Raw genomic sequence first — 21,236 nt, 5'->3', positions numbered from 1 at the left:
ACAGAACCTAGAATGTCTTTTGAAAACCTCTTCCTGTTGCCACTGAAGTTGCAACAAGCTGGAGTGAGTCATATGAAAGCTCAAGTCAAGCTTTTTCTAGAGGTATCTTAGAGGTCTCCCATGCATGAATGTTGTTACAAATAATCCAGTATATGAAAATCAATTGTGTCTACTTAACTGACAAGTTGAATATAAACAATAAGAGGTCAGTACCACAGATCTAATATCTAACATTTCGTTTTTAGGTCTTATTTCTGTGAACCTTCTTCCTCTTGCTACCACTGCAACCATCACAATAAAATATTTCAGTGTTCTCCTCTGTTGGAATCTCTGTTGTATGATCAGAAGGGATGTCACAGGGGGGACTCCAAAGATGCAAAGCCAGGTGCCCAGAATTTCCTTTACCTGGTTGTTGCAGTTCCCAATAATGAGCGCATCTGCAAGAGCAAGCTGTCCCACTATCATCCCCTGCTCCAGCAACGGAGCTCCCGTCTCAGAAAGCCTGTTAGAGGTGATTACAATGGTGTTGTCATCATTTAAAACCATGACAGGGTCTGCCTAAAAAAAGCAACCAGAATAAATCAAGAATTCAGGAAAGCATACAGATTTGCAGTCAGAGAGAAGTCCGCAGGTCTCGGCACTTACAATAAACATCTCACAAATGAGGCAGATTTTTTAAATTACTTTGCCACACATGTATTTGTATATTTGTATGCAGGCTAGAGAGTAAAGCCTTCCCAGCTGGAAAAGCAAGGTTCTTAGGGACTGCAAGAAATACATGGGATAAGCACATGAAGGTACAGCAGTGAGAAAAGCATACTGCCTCCAATGACATGGACTCTGCTTCAGCTTCGCTGTATCTGAGGAGTCAAATGTCATCAAACAGCCTTACAAATTCATGCAGAATAAACTACATATTCCTACAATCATAATAATTTTAGTTTGCCTATTTTAGCTTGCTTTCCCTTTGAAGAAAAGAATAGCTAAGGAGGAGAGTGAATGATAATGGTGCCACCCATTCTGGCAATATTTAAATATTCCTGTGAACACTTGTCAGTGATTCATGGGACAGGCATACTGCCCCTGCACTGGCACACCTGCTTCCCTCACAAATGTGGTGATACACAACACTTCCATCAACAAGACAGAAACTCTGAAACAACTAGAGGGGATGCTATTCTCACCTCAATAAATGCTGCCACTTCCTGAAGAACCAGGTTCCACTCCACCTGATCTTCAGTATTGAAACGATGCGTGTAGTCTTCAATTTCATCTGACAGCTCCTGAGGTAAACAGTTCAGAGATAGACACAGTCACTCCTAAAACCAGACTTTACCAGGCAGTCAGTAACCTTATATTTGGTTAGCTGTGCTGGCCTTTAAGAATAATAAATAAATAAATTCCTTGAGAACATATGCAGCACACCCCTGACTAACATGCCAGCCAAAACGCACTCGTTCAGCAGACAGAATGCCAATGCTACACTGAGTTCTGGCAATGCAAATTATCTTTTATGTAGGTCCAAATGCAAAGAATATCTGGAGTTAAGTATAATTATCCCACTCACAGCTATGTCACCGGTTATTACCATACGCTGTGGATACCAGGGACTCAGATTTCAGCCTGCAAGTAACTTTAAATACCTTGAGGAAGGGGATGGTGTGGCTGGTTTAGCTGTGCTAAGCGAAGCCTGCAGTTCAGGGGAGCTGTGACACACACAGCAATGCAACCTACACAAAGCTGTCAGGCCCAGGAACTGCTTGAAGCGAGGTTGTCACAGGGCTGGGAAGCATATGCTGTGGGGAGCAGCCTGCTGTTCCTCTGCTGCACTTCCAGGGCACCTCCCTGTCTGGGCTGCAGCTTCTGGAACATTTTTACTTGCTCTTCATTCAAACAATGCAACCTAATCATTTGATCCTGAAGTGTCATTATTAAATGTCTGAATGACAGAAGGTATTCCCTGTGTTGGATGTCAGACAGACTAGAGAAGCAAGGATCAGCAGCCTCCCACCCCTCAGCACCTTTGTCCTGATTCCAGCATACCTTCACAAGGTCCTTTACAACATCCATCTTGTTGAGCAGGAGACAAACCACTATGAACCTTGCATAGTAACGCAGCTTCTTAACCACTAGTTCAGGCCTAGACACAACAACAAAAACATCACAGCCAAAACTGAGATTAAAATAGAACAGAGGCAGGTAGCTGGGGTAAGGGAGAGGAGGAGTTTAAGACCACGGCAGGGCTGAACAGTTGCAGATTAAGAGTTCTGACTGAACTCATGTGCTGATGAATAGCCACCTGGCTGCCTGGAGGTTTAGTTAAAATTGAGTACAGGGACATAAAAAATAATTTAAGATACCAACAGCCTCCTTACTTGACAGGAACATGGGAGTCAGATATCATGGCTGGCTGTTCAAACCTTACTGTACTGCAGCATGAGCTGCTGCTCCCCTGAAAGGCCTGATGAGATTCCTCTGCTCCAGCCCAGCTGACCCATCTTCCACCCACAGCATTCTAGCTCCCAGCACTGGTACCACTCAGGATTTAAAATTACAAAATTTTGGGGCTAATAGCTTTCTATCTAGGACCAGGTAACAAAGTATTCTTCCAGTCATACAGCAAAGCCCTTATTTATCCTGAATTTTTCAATACTGGCAGAAGGATTAAAAGAAACTTCCTTCAACAACATGGATTTTATCCTAGTTATGCTCCAACAGTTTATAGCTCCTTGCTGCTTCCACACACCTCTCTAGTCTTGAAAAAACAAGGGCCTCCTTTCAGACATACCTGTCTTCTTTGTTGACTTGGGAGTAGTAGGACCTCTGCCTGATGGCTGAGTAGAAGGAGAACGCCTCGTTGAGATAGCTGGTCTCTGAGGTGCGCAGGCTGCGGGCAACAGGGCCATCAGCTCACGGCCTCACAGCAAAGAAAGCCACAGCAAACCTCCCTTCCTGCCCCTCAGCCAGCCTGTGCCTCCCTGCACAGCTCCCTCCTCAAGTGCCAGCCCAGGAGAGCCAGACTCGCTGTGGGATGTGTCACAGCTTGGATCCCATTTCAGATATCAATCAGCTGCCCATCCTGCACCACACGTACGGGTGCTGGGGTCACTGAACAGTGTAAAGGAACATTAAGCTCCCAAACTTGCAAATCACAACATTCCAATGCAGCACATGTGGAAGACCCTTTGGAGGCAGGAGAGAAGCCCTTGGGCAGTACCAGTGGCACCAGGCTCACAGGAGCCCTTCCCTGCAGCACCCCATGCAGTCCCCAGGGCCCTCATTCACAAACAGGCATCACGACCAGCCCAATCACTGATTCCTCCTGACTGAGCATCCAGACATTTGGCATGCAGCTGCCACTAAACCTGCATTGTCCACTGAATCCTCTTCTGTGCTTACTTACTAATAATGGTAATAGAGCTGCCCAATCTTGGAAGCAATTTCCCCAATTTGCCACCTCTTCAACCCATACCGATTGTCCAATACTTGTCTATGTCGCAAGAGAGAAAAGAAAGATTAAAAGGATTCCCAAATTTCCCAGAACATCCCACCAGACAAGACAAAGAGCCATTGCAGGGCCAAATTCAGCTTTCATTACTGGTGCAGCATTGCCAGCAGCAGCCCCACAGAGCCAGCAGCACACACACCCCACAAGAAGGGCCATTTATCTTGCATAAACTTGCCAGAACCAGACATAAGTGTGTTGCACAAAATACACACAACAAAAGGTCACCACTTCCCAGGAGAACATTCAGACTATGCAGCCAGAGGAAGGTGTGAAGGATCAGAGCCCACGCTGCAGCAAGAGACTTCACACCATTCCAGATCCTGCTCTGCAGAATCCATCACCTCCTCAGTAAGAAATTAAAGCACCCCACACTCAGGTAGAGCAAAAGGGTTTGTTAAAAAAGTCCCACCGAACACTCTGCAACATTTTAATTCAACAGACTGTGAGCACTGCAGGAAGCTGCCGTTCCCTCCCTTCATGCTTGAACAACACAGTGAAATCTCAATCTTAGCTGGGGCTCTGGGCATTCCAGAGATTAAAGCTGCACTCAAACCCACACAACACATCTGCCTACAACATTTCCTTACCGGTGCTGCTGTTGGAACTTCCAGAGTTTGGTGTAAACATCAAATGTTCGCCCAAAATAGGATTGCCACTGCTTCTGCCCATACTGAGGTAAATCCCTGCAAGAGACAGTGACAAAAGCAGAATTAGGAAGCAGAATCCAGTCAGCCCAACACGACAGGAGCACGTTTGTGTCAAAGTCATAACTGATTTGTCCAGGATTCATTCACATACTTTAGAATCCTGCCTGCACCCAGAACTACAAGAACCATGATTGACAGTTTCTCAAAACCTGTTGTCACTGGATCTCTCCAAATAGGAAATGATCATGTTCCTACATGCAACAGGTGTTTGAAAATATCTTACAATTTTGCTAAAAGAGAAGTAATTATATGGTTATGTGCACAGAAAGACAAATTGGACTCCTAAAATATCATAATACAGAAAAACCCTACCCAAGAACAAGCAGATGGAAATTAGTCAATAGAGACTGATAATATTTATTGTTACTGATGAAGGAAGGAATCTTTTTCCAACAGATACAGTCATGTTTAAGAAACAGAGCCTGTGACATCACAGCCAAAACCAGTGCCCCACTATCAGCAGGTCAGGCCAGCAGATGGATGCTCACAGTTAGCACCCACTGGGTTCTGTTACACCATCACCACATTTGTCACCCTCTCACTCACAGCTAGTGACACGACACAACCTGAGAACTTCTGCTTTGTTCCTGTCAGTCTCCAGTGATACAAGGTGAGACAGCCAACCCAGTTCAGCTCTGCTCTCCTGCCTCCCCTCCATTTCCAGGCTGTGCTAGATTTCCACCCCACAACTATGATGTATTCCTAAGGATTTTGGCTTTAAAGGTTCCTGCTCTCAACCCTCACTCCTCCCATCTCCCAGGAGTGACCTGAATCTTGAAAGAAATGCAACAGAGGGGACCAAACCCCTGAGTCCCACTGAGCACACATTCCCCACACATCTACACCAAAGCTCATTCAAAGGAGGTGCACAACTCTGCAGCTGAAAGTAGAACGGCTTTTCCAAGACAGAATCCTCTTTTATTTGATTCAAGATTGATTTCCACAAGGAATGCTCTCTCAAATCACTGTGCTGGCTCATGTACCACCTTCAGCAGACAGAAAAGCAGCACATGCCACATCCAAGCCTGGAGGGCAGAGACCAAGGGAAGCAGCACCTCTAGGAAACCTTGCCATGTCCTTTGAGGGAGCCAGAGAAGCAGAGCCGTACACACCATTTCAGAGCAGTGTTCTGGCCTGTTTCTGCTCACTGTAATTGCTTTAACAGCACCCGAGGTAGGAAAGGAAATTAATATTCTTCTGCTTGTCAGCCAACTGTACTTCCCACACAGCTTGAAGGGACCTAGCTCAGCTACTACAAGTAAAATGAATCCTTACCAGCCTGGAAAAGCATTCCAGTACTTGGTGCTGATATTCCATGAAGATGCCAAGGAATCTGGGCAGGATTTTACCAAATTAAAAAACAAAAAAGATCCCTTCAAACTTGCAATGGGCTGCTCAAAATCTTGCAATGTATGTTGTGTAGCAAGGGGTAAACAGGAATATAAATATGTGCTTCAGGGTACCGACATCTTCATTCAAATACAGCTTGATACAAACACATGCAAATTTAAAGCATTTTCTGCAAGGAACAATTCACCACCTTCTGTCCTCGTAATAGATGTAAACATTTTAGTTAAACAAAAGAAGCTAAGGCATTGTCCAAACACACACCCAAGATACAGCACAGACTCTGACACAGCAGAGGTAGCTTTAATTTAATTTAATTAGCACATCCACAAGATTCAATGTTAAAGTATATATATAAAAAATATTTAATTAAAAACCAACACCGAAATGGATAATTTTTTTAAAAAACATACAAATCAAAGTTCCCTGGCACTAACCTATAGAATGCCTGAATTAACAAGCTGACTTGAAGAACCCCAACCCAAGAAAGCACCCTTCTCTCAAACACTGGTACCTGCACAAACTAAGCATTAAGCAGGTAGGGTTACAGTGCAGGTATGGGCTGATGATGCTCATGCATCTATCCCTCATCAGTGAGCTAATTAACACACTCACCTTCACCTCCCCCTCCACACCTTGCTCTGCACATCCCAAACACTCTAACGTACCCCAAGCACAAAGCCCAGCTCGATTTGTGTGCAGCACTAGATGTGAGTGTGTGGCACTGAGTGTGCCTGCAGAAGCCCCTGCCAGGGCAGTGCCCCTGTGCCTGGCACTGCTGGCTGCAGCCCCTGCTGCCTGTCCACACGGATATTCCTCCTGCAGCCTGCCTGCCTAATTGCAGCTGGCATAGCTGCACAACACCACGGATCCCTCGGCTCCCCAGGGAACGGGAAGGATCTCCATGGAAACAGACAGTAGCACTTGTTCTTTTGATAGTATTCTGACATGGCTGTAATAAAACTTCATTTATGACAATACATTACTGTGCTTTCACTACTGCTTTTTGCAGACAAGAGCTGCCCTTCCTGCCACCCCTCTACTGCTCTGCGCTGAACATCACACATGCTGCTCCTGTGTACCAAGAAATTCTGCCATGAGAAGACGGATGCATAAGCAGAAGAGGACATTTAGTGCAGTTTTCTAACAGAACATGGGGATGTGCATTATTTGGTGAGAATTAGCCCAAAAGAATCCCAAAGCCTCGGCTGATTGCAGAGTGGGCTTTTAGCACAGCTCCTCCCACCAAAGGAGACAGGGAATACATGGCCCAGAAGCAATTATACACCCAAGGTGAGAGCTCAAGAGCTATGTTATAGCAAGACTTATTGCTGCCTCCAGATCTACAGGAGGACACCAGAGCAGTGAGGAGAGACAAAGGCAGCAGGTTCTCCTGTGGGGTGTGCCCAGCCCACGCTGCTGGCTCAGCACTGCTCTGGCTGAACACCACTACAGGAGGGGAAAAGGGGCAACCAAACGAATCCAAATGCAGAGGAGGGACTGGAGATTTGATTTAGGACAGTACAATAGCCTGCAACAACAAGTGGAAACCATTTCCAGTTCCTTGGCTTTTAGAACATTCCAAACGGGATGTGAAGACACAAACTCCGATGTTCTAGAATGATGGGTTTCTCACACTGGGCACACAAGACTGGTTCTCTTGCTGCACTAGTGTGGCTGGTGGACAAATTTCACAGACAGACCAGGATTTTATACAATTCTTGCTGTAGTCTTTGTCTCCCCAAAGGCCAGTACTACTTACGTGCTCATAGTTAATTCTCTGTCAGGAGTTCATTTCAGCCATGCTGCCAGATAATACTGGCTGAAGCCCAATAAAAGGTGCTGAGATGTGCTTGGCCAGCATCACATGGAAGTTGTCACACAGGGACATTAAAGATGCTGAGAAAGTCCCAGAGACTCAGCAGCATGCTTCAAAGAGGAAGGCTACAATAACTGTAAGTTTAACATTCAAAGCTTTAAAGACATTCACAGTTTTGACAGGTGATAAAAAGAGACAATTTCCTTTTATGTTCATGGGCTTGTAGTAGTTAGAGGCTCCTGTTCCCAGAACCTGAGCAGCAGTGGGATAGAAATGCTGTGGCACAGAGCCAGAAGGTACCTCCTGGGCCTCCTTTTCTCCAGGCTGAGCCCCCCAGCTCCCTCTGCTGCTCCTGGTGTTCCAGACCTTCTCCCAGCTGTGTTCCCATCCCTGGACACACTCCAGCCCCTCAGTGTCTCTCTGGCCATGAGGGGCCTCACCAGTGCCCAGTACAAAGGGACAATCACTTCCCTAAAATACAGTTCAATACAGTTGCTGAAAGTCTTTTAATTCCTTGAAGTTCCAGGCTTCTTTGTGATACTGAACACATTTAAGCACTTTTTAACATTTAAAAGAAAATAATACCAGTGACAATACACCATGACAAACTGCTTCCTTACAGCCTCCCTCTTCCCAGCCTTTTCCAAGAAAAAAGCAAGTGGGAGTGGGGAAAGGGGAGAAGAGAGCCATTGCAACACACTTCATCAGCAGTTTATTCTAGCCTATAGCCCAGGGTAGAGCCCAGGACGACAGCCCCCCGGGTCACCCTGGCAGCACGGCCACAGGAGATGCTATCACTGGGAGCACTTTCGAGCAGCCACCTTGGCAGAGCATCATATGTTTCCCTCAAATGCTGTATTTGGCATCTGCATGGGGAAGAGAGGAAGGAAATGCTACTGAAACAAAGACGTGGCAGGCTGAGCCCTTGCAATTTTTGGCAGCAGCAACAGCTAAGCAGCTGCCAACACAGCTATAGGCTGAGCTCCCTGTAGCTGAAGTGCCCAGAGGAGGTTTTGGGGAGGAAATCATTGCTCTCCTCCGTCCCCCATCTCTTCTTTTCTACGAAATGTGGTAGGGGCAAGAGAATAGCAAAAAACACAGCAGCAAAGGCTGTCATCATCTTCAAAACAGAAGGCGTCAGGCATGAATCAAACGCATTTATTATGAAGCAACTGGACTAAGAATTGGGATGCTTGCCAAGACATTTCCAGGTGAACTCCCCAGAGAACAAGCACTAACACAGCAGATACCTGAGAATTATAGTGTTGCTTTATCCTGTCATTTTGCCCACGGGAATCACAAGTCTCAGAGGTGAAATGGTGGTCAAGTGTAAGAAGTAACAGTGCCAGGTTACAGTAAGGACAGAGGTTCCTGTTCTGCAATATTCCTATTTTCACACAGCAGCACTGGCTGCTTAATCCCATCTCTGTTTTTATTTGCCATACTTCATCCAAAGGTATTCTCCATTTTCTTTTCATTTAGCTGGACAAGAAGGTTTCTTTCTGGAAAAGTACCATGGATACACTAAGAAACTCCATCTCTCATCTCGAAATCTGACACAAGCCCTACCTCCCTCCATGGCACAGGAGGCACAGAATGGCTGGAGGTTCTCTGCCACCCTCTGATCTGAACTGGAGCAGCACACAGCCACACATCAACTGTGCTCATTTCAGGCCAAAATTTCAAGCAAATTCTATCAGAAAGCCAGTGTAATGTCATATACAGTCCTGGAAATCCTGGTCTCAAAATCTCAGCCCTTTTGCTTTAGACTGCCTTTCATGGGGGGGTCAAACACAATCACCAAGAGCTCCTTGTCTCTACTGCCCATTTGCCATTCAGATTTTGGAGCACAAAATGTTTGTTTTGGATTTGGTAATCAACTTCTAAAGCACATTAAAGGATTATCAATAGCAGGGGGTGGAGGAATTAAAAGCATCTTTGCTAACCATCTGTGTTTGACTAACAGCAAGCTATAAGGGCCCAAACATACAGCATTACTCAGAGACCAGTAAGAGGCTGAACTGCCAACCAGATATGAGCTCAAACCCCTGTTACTTAAGAGACTCTACAGCAAAGCTTAGAAATAAAGCAGCTTTGGATACATGCTGTTAAACTCAGCATATATTGACATAAACAGGATATCCATATTACTGTCCAAACGTGTATTCCCCTGCAGACAAAGCAGTTGGACTTTCCAGCTGTTGTTGCAGCTGCTTAGTAGATAAATGTAGATTTTACCTTTTTCCACAGTTCAGATAAGGCACTTGTTTCAGCAGACACATACAGGGTATGGTTTTGATGTTTCTGCTTATTACTAAATTTCTTCCCCAAAGATATTCCCTTTCCTACTTTCCTCCCATCCAGAAAAATTCTCCTCATTTCTTTCTTTTTCCACAGAGACAGTAGTGGTTTGCATTTGCATACTGTGGTCGGCACACAGTCACATCTAATCCTTAACTGTGGCCCTCAGACACACAATTTCAGCAATAATCACATCAATTTAATGGGATTTCCAAATCCTAGTTTACTATAAACTGGAAGCTCTGCTCCTACAAACATTCTTACACACATGGTCCAAAAGTACCCATAGAGGGGTGCATTACTCTCTCCTAAACACACTGGTTTGGGGTTTGAAATGTTCACTGTACTGACTCCAGCATCACATACTGCAGTGTGTGTTCTGAGGCTTTTCTGAAGGAATACTGTCAGAAATCCACTAACCTTAAGCCATTGAAGAGCTGCTTAGATTTATCCAATAAGTAGCAAAAGTCTGTCACCGTTTTTCTCTCTGCTTGAGGAATATCATCTTCAGCTCCCCCTGATGACATGGTTTCTTTTAGGGCAAGCTCAGTCCTATGAAGATAAAAACAGCCATAATTACTCAAAAATCAACGGCTGCTATGAACTCATCCAGACTGAGATGCATTTTCAGTTCCATGGGGATGTAACACAGAGCATGCAGTTCTCCACAGGTTACTCTTCTCAAGACTCATTAAAAAAAACAGCTGAGAATCAAGGCATGGGACTAATTATTGAACAATGCACTAGTTAACAGAGCAAAATTAAAAGTAACAGTGGTACAACAGTCACAAAATAAAATAACTCTGAAGACTGTCTTCACAAACACAAAACTGACAATGAAGGACTGTAGCACAAACAGCACTTGGGTTTCACACTTGGACAAAGAAATCCTCTCCAAATTTGCCTTCTGCAGAGGTATTTATCCTGCAGCTGTATTTAGAGACTAGCCTCAGCTCTCTTTACATTTCATTTTCTTCTGTTACTGTGAAAACTGTAGCTCAATGGCTCCTATTGCTAAAAACAGGCAAGTTTAGCCAGAATGCTGAAAAGTACCCTACGATCCTTCCTCTCTGCATGCTCATGACTGTTTAATTCCATGGCCTGCATTGCCCACAAAGATACCTGCAGATCTGTTTTTATTCTTCACCTGAGTAAAATGTTATATTGTACAATAATCACCTGAACAAAAAACTAAGATATAATGTAGATAATTGCCGCATTGAGTGAGTAAGGGAATATGAAAGCTTACAGAGGCAGAGTGGCTTTTAAAAATCTTACTCCAAACATCCACAGATATCAAATTACCCTTTTGAGCATACACAGATGAGCTACAGATTTTGCAGCAGAAACAACAACAAAACATCTCTGGAAATGGCTGCTAGGTCTTCAGCTCTGCCCTGCTCAGGATTTTTGTGCAGGATAAACACACCTCTAACTGGGCACATGCAGGGCTTTTACTTCCAGCAGCTTCCCTGCCAGTTCTGGTGTGTTTCTGGTAAGCAACAGGTTTCCATTTGTGCAGCACTTCTGTTTGGATGCTATTTGCACAAATAATTACCTACATGTCCCAGTCCAAGCCAGGAAATGGCAAAGCTCACTCTTTCCAGCCATCAGGAAGCACCCAGAAGCATCTTTCAGCAACTGGCACAAAAAAATCCTTCACAATAACTGAAGAGGCTTCAGAAATGCTTCCCTGAACAAACACTTCATGCCTAACAAACGCAGGAGGAACTGGCAGCTTCCACCCAGCTTTTGGGGTAAGTTAGAGGGCCACCCTGCCAACCAAGCAGTCTCATGATTCCCCAGTTTAGACAAGAGGCAGCCCACACAGACTTGTTTTTACACACCCACGTGACAGCCCACCAGAGCAAGGCCGTGGGGGCATTGCACAAACCACTTGCTGAAGAGCTCCAGAAAAAGGTTAAAAGTGTCTCTGTATTGCCAGGTAACTGCAATACAGGTGCCAGAGTCCAAAACATAGCACCCAGATGCCACAAGCTTTGGCGTGAGCCTGGCAAGAAGGACATCAATACTGTGAGCCCCAGGCTGGGCCTGAAACCTCTGAGCATTCACATTTACACAGCACAGAACAAACAACACCAAGTACCAGAGCACCAACACATGAGATTGGAGTGAACAGCGAGACCTGAAAAACAAATGTCAGAAGTAGCCAGGAGGTGATTCAGGAATTTCAGCAAGAGGGACAATACCCCAGGTCCTGTGTGCTCCACAGCAAGGGTGACCTAAATCCTGCAGCGAGCCCGTAGGTTCTGCGCTCCACCGTGGCTGTCCAGGCACTCCAGAGCAGCTTCAGACACTTTTGCAAAAATTGAGGAGCTTGCTTAAGTTGCAAAGTATGTTTCAGACAATCTAGATATCAGTCTTTTAATTTCATGGCAGTGAATTTTATTTTACATCACCCTAAAGTTATACTACCCAACAACCCCAACCACTGCCAACATAACCTGTGCCAGCCCTGGCACAGGCAAATAAAACCAGCTAGGCTTTGGGTTGTTTTTTAAAACCAAGTACTTCTCACATGCAAGGAGTTCACCAGACCCACTGTGAAGAGGCCATTTATGCAATCAATAAAAGATACACCAGAAAATCCATGGCCTGCCAATGTGAAAGGTATCGGAAGGCCAGAAAAATATGTGAAGCTGTCTTTTCCAGCTGACAGAGAAGGAAAATAAAATTAGTTATTTCATGCACCGGTTTTGGCTTATCATGCTCTGGAGAGGGTGGTATTTGGTGCTGTACAAAGGAAGAGCTACTGTCAGGAGCAGCTCGGGAGAGGAGGAGGTGCTCCTGCACTAAGGACTGTGTTGTAATGCAGCAGCAGTACAGACAGGAGGGAGAATTATTATTAGAACAGCAAGTGGGCACAGCAAAGGGAGGAATACAGCTCCTGACATGGCCCTTTCCTAAGGGACTGCTCAGCTACAAATGAACAATGTAAATAAAAAGCAACCAGGAGCACATCCACAACGGGGACCTCACCTTCCCTTTGACACTAGAAGTTATCACATGGATCATCTGCAGACAGACAGTTCTCCCAGTTTTGACAGCCCAACTATACCAGGAATACCACCTATTTCATTTCTTGTTCTCTGCTTGATGCTTTTTGCTTTCTTGCGTGCAAAAGAAACTGTTGGGATGTTTTGAATGACAATTTTTTCTTAAGTAACACATTAAAAAATGCTCTCCAGAGTCTGCAGAAGGAGACATTGAAACATTGGTTTAAAAGACTGTTAAAATAAGTTAGAAAATGGTGGCTTCCAGCAGAAGTTATTATTCTCTCAAAGATTTTGCCAACTCCTCAGGCCATACAAGGCAGGAAAGCCGTGCTCGCCAAGCCCCACACTTGGTGTGCCAGGTTCTTCCCTACCAGCTCTCAGAACAGACCATTCCAGGTTTGCTTAATGCAACACATTACTGCATTTGATGAATTCATCCCACTGCAGCAGCCAGGGTAGCAGAGCTTCACAGCCACCCCAGAGGATGGCAGCTGGAGCTGAAGGGCAGCAGAGGAGGGACATGGGACAGGGACGGGGGTTTCACGGTGCTGGGCAGTATTTTTAAAGTCAGATGTCACTTACATCACACACGTCTCCACTTCCCTGTGGTTTGCTGTCTTTTGGCTAAGGTTTTCCAGGCTTAGCTGGAAGAGAAAAAGAGTGCTGAAGTTAATGGTATGCACTCCCCCCTGGCCCTGCCCTGGGATCCAGGCCTGCAAAGCAAGGCAGGCTTTGTGAGCCATGAGGGAACGCTCTGGGTCAGGGAAATGCAGCTGACAATGCAAGCCCAGCATGGATATGTTCAATAAGGGCATTACATCCTCTCAGATTTGCTCCACAGCCAGCATGACTGTAAGCTGCCATTCAGTGCCTGCTGGAAGGGGAGGGTCACAACTCCCCACCCAACGTGTACAGCCAAGGAAACCTCGCACACTGAAGGTGCAGCCGTGGTGTAACCTGAGGGCACAGGAGGATGTCAGGGGTCTGTCAGCTCATGTATCAGTGAGGACAGGCAGAATCAGGAGCAGTTTCCTGCATGTGACACCTGGACCTCCTGACAGAGCACTTGTACAACTCAACTGCCTTTTTTTAAGCCATCACTTCTCAGTTATGGAACCTTGACTGATTTTCAAATGCTTCCCACTCCCTGCTTAGAGGCACAAGTAGTAACCAAAAAACAAAAGCAAACACACTTTGTTCATCTGTCTTCTTGATACAGGATTTTCCCCAAACTAAGATGTTCCTAGAGCTGCTCTCTACAGAACCCAATGGTGGAAAACACATTCCAGTTCAGGATTTTAAAGCTGTCAAACCTTGAGTGAGAGACCAGCTCTCTTTCCACTTTCCATCCTGACATATCTCCCACAGCACCACTGCCAAAAGGGGATGTGACACAAAGCCAGGCGCCCAGCTGGTATCTATTCCTTATCTGCAAATTACCAGCACAGATAAAACCAACCTCCTGATCGTCCATACACAAAGCCTGCAACTATCATGTCCCAAAACTCTACCAAAACCAGCCAATCTTACCTTCACCAAGCAGGATGCCTACCTTGGCACCCTATTTGCCCGTCCCTTTCTTCTGCAGACTGGCACACTCGTGTCTCATGTTTTCTTTCAACGCTATACTGCACGTTTTGGGAAAACCATCTGTGTGTTTCCATGTGATCTGCTCAGAGTGCTAGTCCTGACAGAGCCTCAGACAACACAAAATGCATTAGAAACCAAATTCATTCCTCCTGCCAGAATACCTAACTCTCCATCAACAGCCACTGCCCTGAAGTTCCCAAGACACCACTCAGTTCTGCCCAAGAAACACTGAAATAAATAATTAGCAATTCCCCCCAGACAGGCACTGAAAACCTCACAGCCTGCAGGAGTCAGGAATTGAGAGGGAATGGCAATGAGCAGTTATACATCAAACCATTTCTTCACAAAATGTAGGCAGGGGGGGAAAGATTTCTTTATGATTCCAAGGTTTTTAGTAAAATTTGGAAGCAATCACAGACATTCCTCACCCCAACCACTGCTCACCTCAGGGCACGTCTGCACTGCAGAGGCTGCAGCCCTTCCAGACACATCAGCTCCCATTCCAGCAGCTCGCTGGATGCTGCAGGAGCATCTGGGAGCAGGCTGAGCCCACACCTGAGCTCCTGGCAAGGCTCAGTCCCTGGGGACAGCAATGCCCAGGGCCAGCTCATGGAACAACCCGAGCGTTGTGTCCCAGCTCTGCTCAGTGCTCTGTGCACGTGCACGAGGAAAACGACACAGCCTGGGCTTGGGGACACTTCTGTCTGACTGCCACAGTGAAAAGCAACTTTAACTTAGGAAACACAAACAAGCAGCTGTTGTATCTCACTGATAATGTTGGTCAAATCATGTTCTCTCTGCCTGGATGTTTGTTTACTTCGAAGGGCACTAAGGACAAATGAATTACTGACTTCTTGTACAAATTACAGCATGGCTGACAAAATCACCTGCAAATGTAACTATGTCTAGCAACTACCTCCTATTGGAGGTACATAGTTACAATTCTCCAAGAAACTGGTTTTCCAACTAAAATACATATTTTTAGAGCTAACTTGCAAAAATATTGTTACCTCTAAGGATTAGGCAAGAGGGAAATCACTAAGCAAATAATAAAAAGACACAAACGCCAGTGAGCCTGTGTATGAACACACCCACACCCCAGTGCACGAGCAGTCAGGGCCAGCAGTTGCTCCTACAGGCACAGGGAGCCTGGTCCCACATCGACCTGGATTGATCCTTCCCTCTGCATCCCATTAAATCCAGCTCTCCCCAGCACAGGGCAAGCTGCCACTGCCCTGGGGCTCCACACGTTCTGAGGGGCTGGCCAGATGCTTCCTTCTGTCTGTCCTTCCCTTTAACAGATGCACTAAACACATTATTTCAACTTCTTTTGAATTTTGTGAAAACTACTCACTAGATAATCTTCAGGACCTTTGCCCCTACAAAAACAACAGTTACGTTACACAAGGGATTGAAAAGCTGCTTGAAGAAGAAAAAAAGAGGAAGCCTGATCGTGCAATTGCATTCCTAAAAAAGGGAAAGGAGCAGGCAGGGGATAAATAAGAAAACAAGATAAACCCACGCACACGTTCCCCAGCTGCACGCTGCTGTGGCCAGTGGAAGTGGCACAGAGCAGGCACTCAGTTACACAAGAACTGTTATACAAGTTACACAAATTTTATTACTGCAAACTGAAAGTTTATGCTCTCACATGAATGCATCGTTCCTTCCTCAGCACATCAGAGGATGAGAAGACAAGAGCTCAGATTTAAGGGGAGCTGCCACCTCTGCGTTACCTGTGAAATCTCGTCAGGAACAGGGTCATGACTTCCTGTAGGGAAATAGGCAGCACCACACATTCAACTCCATTCTGAGTCAAATGAGTTGGAAAATACAATACGCAGTGTCAATCCCATTACTTTAATTTCAAGGCCTGTAGAATCAGGCCTTTCGTATGTTTCAGACGTATTTAAAAATCCTTTTACTGCTAGGAAGCACACCTGTGTGTATGCAGAACTGCAGTTTTGGCATCCTTCCCCTCAGAAACACGCGGAGGTGCTCATTAACATCGTGCCATGGAAACCGTGCAGTCCCTTCCTGCCTCCCACACTGAGATCATGGGAGCCACACCTCACCAGCAGCCTCCTCTGGATCCTCTCTGGGCGGATCACTCTGAACACAGGAGACATGATCTCACCGTGGCATGCACGTGGCCTTCAGAGCACAAAACTTTCGCTTCTCTTCTTTATGTTTCTGCCACTGACAATTTGTTCCAGCTTTGTCTGTTCTGCGCCCTCTGTGATCCCTCTTTCACTGCAGTTCACGACCTTTTGTGTATAGGATGAACAAAGGGCACAGGCTAAAAATGTCATCACAGTTGGGCCTCTGCTCTTCTACTGACTTCACTGGTTTGCTATTAAAAACAGGCTCAAGCTCAAAGTCAGACCAAAGAAGAATTTCTGGGTCATCAGAATCTAGGAATCTCCAGAAGATGGTGCAGAAGCAATGTGGAAGAGGACATAAGCGTTTCTTTTCATCCAAATTCAAATCATGAATCTGTGGTGGTGCCTGCATACCACCTACATGGTACTTAGCAGTCCTTTGCTTTGTATGAAAGAGCAAGAGGAAAAAAACCATCAGGCTGGCCCACTCTTGGCAGGGGTGGGAGGGTAGAAGGGAGACAGAAAAACAGGATCAGCTGTGGCAGTGAGCTGTGTGTATTTACATTTCACAGGCTGAACTATTTAGTGGTTTATTTACACACAATGTTCTTGGAGCAGCTAAAATGCCAGTTGTGTTTTATCTCGATTTTGTGGCAATGCGCATAAGCCACAGAACCATAGCAAGAGTCTGCAAGTGAGAGACCAAGCTCCTACCTCTGGAAAAGCACATGAGCCACTGTGAGAGAGGAGAGAGATTTTGGGAGCACAGGCACAACGAGGGCTGAAACGCATTAGTTATGACAAGCCACCAAAATACGACCCAGGGACGGGAAAGCAAGGAGCCAGTGACAAAGCAAGAGCTCGTGCTGCAGGGATGGCACACCCCAGGGTAACCCTCACAGCCAAGGCAAGCCACGGCACAGCACAGCAGCCTCGGGTCCCTCCGCTGCCCCTCCATGTTAGAGTGAGCAGGGAATTGCAGTCAGCTCCATTTTATGCACATTTGATGGCAAGACGCCAACACAACTGTTGACTGAGCCAAATCTGGGCCCCCTTGAACTAAGCCATCACCTAAAGCAGGGTGGAAAAGCACATGCCTCTCGCCTTCCCAGCAGCCAAGTTCCTGAAAAGCATCCCAGTCACAAGAAAGATTTTTCTTTCTTCGTCTGACAACAACTGATGCTTTAACTCTTTTATGTACACTCATTAATTCGAAATGAAACAGCTAGCACGGAGCTGCATTGTACAGCAGTGGGATGGAGCGATGGAGAGGCTCCCTTCCAGCCAGCCAAATGATTTACTGGCTGGCCCAAATGGCAGCTGAGGCCAGTGCCCGATCTGGAGGGCAGCTATCGTCACACTCTGCAGCCTGTTCCCATCCTCAGCCAAGGTGCCAGTGGCTGCCTTCCAACTGGAACTGTATTCTGACAAAAGGGAGTGCAGGACAAGCTTGGGAAAGCTTTCTGATGCCTTCGGTTCAGCTCTTCCCTCCAATCCAGCGTTTGGTGGGAGCTGCCAGCACGTTTGGGAATTGCATGGAGAGCATCGCCACTGTGGGAATCCACCTTCCTCAGCAGGTACTGCTCCTGAGCCGCGCCTCTGCCTCACAGCACAGAAATCCCTCTGCTGACTCCTGCTTTAATTATACTTCAAAAACTCAGCTTCTAGTCTGTGTTCCATTATATTAATAGCAATAATTAACAATACTTCAAACAACAAGTCCTCTAAACCTGCAGCTCCATGCAGGCTGTCTGGCAGCGCACACTTCCTTTCCTGACTGACATCCTCAGGGAACCAGATTGATGGTTACTGTGCTCCATCCCTGCTGCAGGGCTGTGCTGCGCTCTCTCAGCTCATGTAAGCTGCAAGGTAATATTTGTGTTGGCAACTTCCTTACATACTTTACAGAACCAGACCTAGATTTGACCCTCAGTGCAGCTCCCACACACAACTTGGTCCACTCCTTTGAACTGTCTCCTCTTGCTGCAGCACATGCTCCATACCATACCTCTGCTTCCAGCCTGTTTAAAAATTACACAGCTTGAACAGAGCTTTTGTGCTTCAACAGTGCACCTTAGCTATAAAAGCCAAGCCTGCAGAACATTCTTATGCAAGAACACCAAACAAAATTATTATAAAATCTGCATGTACAGGTCTTGGTTGTCCTTCTCCCAGGATTGCTCCAAAATGGAAGCAATCATTTTTATGAAAAAAATGAGAACCGTGTAAAGTTCTGTATAAAAAGACATCAACATCCAGGTTTTTGTGGTCAGAATCCAATAGCTGTACTGTGCTTTAGGGGACTAGCGGGGCTGTTGGTGTTTTTGTTTAATATCAGCTCCACTGCAGCTCTTTAGGCAGTAACACCACCTCAGAACAGACTTCCACACCAGACATCTTCCCTCCTTACCCAAAGCACACCAAGCACAATAAAAGATAAGCCAACAAAGTAACGTGTCCAGATAACCCAATGAATTCCCATTATCCATCTGTGCCGCAGCAGATCACCAGCAGCTCCATTTAACGCCGACAGAGCCAAAGCAGAATGAAAGTGATGCAAGAAGAGGGGAGATGTGAGATGCGAGTGCACGGCAGCGAGGCAGCTGCAGCGCGAGCAGGGCACCGTGCAGAGCATCATGTGACGGGAGCAGCACGGCGGGAGAGCTGCAGCCCCCGGCTCCCACTCCCCAGCCCGTGCCCTCCCTGCAGGCCACGGACAGCCCCACCTGATCCCAGGGCACAGCCGGCTCAGGGCAGAACCTTCTCGACGCTTGGAATCGTTACGCTCCATTTTTATCACTCCCCTCCACAAAATAAAACAGGGACACGGGAATGATTAACAATGAGCTTCATGTTGCTCCCGCTGGAATGCACTTTCAGCGTCTTTATCACTTGTAGATCGACTTTCTCAAAAGAGCACAGAACACGGCATCGTTCTTACACGTAGAGCAAAGCCCAACTAGACATGGTTGTGATAAAATATTCCCTTGTTTGTAAGGGACTTGCCTTGTAATGGATTGCCAGCTGAATTCTGATAGTTTATTGCAGCTACATTGCAAGACAGAACAATGATTACATTCTCCTCTGTAGAACAACAAAATATTCCCTCTCTCCATATAGTTTCTGTGAATGGTTTTTCTATTTCCTGCAGTAAAGGACCTGGCCATCACATTCATGACTGTCTGGATTGCTCTGGCAGCCTAGGATGACTGGAGAATAAAGCTCTCTGCTCATGGTTAAGTGACTCACTCTTTCATTTAACATAATCGTGGTCCAATTTATTCAAACATCTTGAATGAGACTGTATTAATCTGATTTGAAAATGAAGCCTCTTTTCTACACACATGGTCCCCAGCAGGGCACCAGGCTCCCAGAGTGCTTCCTCCACCCTGCAGGGACAGCACAGCCACCACACCACGGGGTCAGGCAGGGTGAGAGACCCCAGGCAGGAGCTGCACCTGCAGATCCCACAGCAAGACCCACACAGGATGAATTTCTACAATTTGCAAAGACTGCTACCACCACAGCAGTCCTGCTGCCCGCAGGAGCAGAGGGAAGCACACACATTCTGGGAGACTCACTCACATTTCAGTCTTCATATGGGCCCACAGCGCTGCTCTGCATCAGCTGGACAAGATGCCATGAATTACAGGTTGCATTTGGATAGACTGTGCAAAATCCAGATTTTTTTGTTTATATTAAAGGGTCCATTTTACAGGTTGGAGGACCAGAAATGCTTGGCCCAGATAAAGCGTAGAAGCTTGGAGTCTGGTTATTAAATGAGAGACGTGCAACTCAGACATTGATGAAAACAGGTCCTGTTCTGTGGTGGGAGATTAGATCTAGAGCTGAAAACCTGCAGTCTTGATCTTGAATGTTTTAACAGGTTATGCACATTTTTATAAGACAAGAAATTTGAGGGGATGACACAACATAACAACCATCCAGCTTCTGTCCCCAAGGGCATTTCATGTCACCTATTGTCCAAGACACCTCTCTGTACAAAAACAAATAAAAATTGGTGCCAAGGGAACTTGGTGCTGCGATGGAAGTTTAAAATCAGAACGAACCCACGACGATTCCATCAAACCTTGGATAGTCTGGCAGCTTGGATACCCAGCCCCGCACAGACTGCTCCCGTAAAATCCTGCAACGTTCCATCCCAACGGGCTCGCCCGGCGACGCCGATGGCCGCTACCTGTCAGCGGCCGCTCCGCACCGGCGGCCCCGCGGCTGCGGGCGGGAAGGGAGCGCGGCCAGCGGCCAAGTTAATAACGGGGGTCGGGAGGGTGATTATCCCGGCTGCGCTGCCAGCCCAGGCCTAAGCGTTAGACGTGTCACATCGCGTTCCTCCTCTCCGTCAGCAGCAACGACAGCGGCCAGCACGGCCCGGTGCCTCGGCAGCTCCCGCCCCCGCCGCCCCTCACCGCGGCACCGGGCACGGCCCCGCCGCGCCGCCGGGGGATGCTCCGGGGGCCCCCGTCCGCACCTGCCGCCTTACCTGGGCTCCCACGCGCGGCGGGGCTCTTCCGCCGGGCCCGGAGCTCTGCGGAGGCGAGACCGCGGTGAGGGGCGCGCCGCCACCGGGCCTGCCCCGAGGCGCCCGCAGCCGCCGCCGCCGCTCCCGCCCGCCCCCGCCGCCGCCCCGCCCGCGTCCGCCCGCGCCGCCGCTCCGCCCCCCGCACCTGGAGGCCGGGCCGGAGCGGGGCAGGCGCTGCCGTGCGGTCCCGCTCACCGTCCGCACCCGCCGGTCCCGATCACGGTCCCGGTCCGGGCGCGGCCGCAGCGCCGCCGAGGTTCGCGGAGCGCGGCTGCCGCCTCGCGCCGGTCCGCGCCGGCCAGCCC

At 47.2% G+C, this 21,236-nt stretch overlaps 1 protein-coding gene across 2 annotated transcripts in view; it reads right to left on the bottom strand.

Moving 5' to 3' along the window:
- The window catches only part of SCAI (suppressor of cancer cell invasion), a 32,156-nt gene extending 11,004 nt beyond the window's left edge, over positions 1 to 21,152 (bottom strand). The window contains exons 1-9 of one of the 2 annotated variants that reach the window (XM_059486459.1): positions 13,282 to 13,478; positions 11,893 to 11,999; positions 10,103 to 10,234; positions 4,096 to 4,191; positions 3,404 to 3,490; positions 2,789 to 2,887; positions 2,044 to 2,140; positions 1,185 to 1,283; positions 406 to 558 (exon numbers count right to left, since the gene is read on the bottom strand). In XM_059486459.1, coding sequence (XP_059342442.1) covers positions 406 to 558; positions 1,185 to 1,283; positions 2,044 to 2,140; positions 2,789 to 2,887; positions 3,404 to 3,490; positions 4,096 to 4,191; positions 10,103 to 10,209 — 738 coding nt within the window. In that variant the 5' untranslated portion in view covers positions 10,210 to 10,234; positions 11,893 to 11,999; positions 13,282 to 13,478. Of the gene's footprint in view, positions 1 to 405; positions 559 to 1,184; positions 1,284 to 2,043; positions 2,141 to 2,788; positions 2,888 to 3,403; positions 3,491 to 4,095; positions 4,192 to 10,102; positions 10,235 to 11,892; positions 12,000 to 13,281; positions 13,479 to 21,076 lie in introns of those variants that run through there. The other variant, XM_059486460.1, reaches the window with a different exon arrangement.
- Between the last annotated feature and the right edge of the window lie 84 nt (positions 21,153 to 21,236).

This window comes from Ammospiza nelsoni, chromosome 20 (genome assembly GCF_027579445.1).
Source record: "Ammospiza nelsoni isolate bAmmNel1 chromosome 20, bAmmNel1.pri, whole genome shotgun sequence".
NCBI classification, from domain to species: Eukaryota; Metazoa; Chordata; class Aves; order Passeriformes; family Passerellidae; genus Ammospiza; species Ammospiza nelsoni.
The sequence above is the reverse complement of the archived record's forward strand: the minus strand, read 5'-3'. Positions and strand labels throughout refer to the sequence as shown.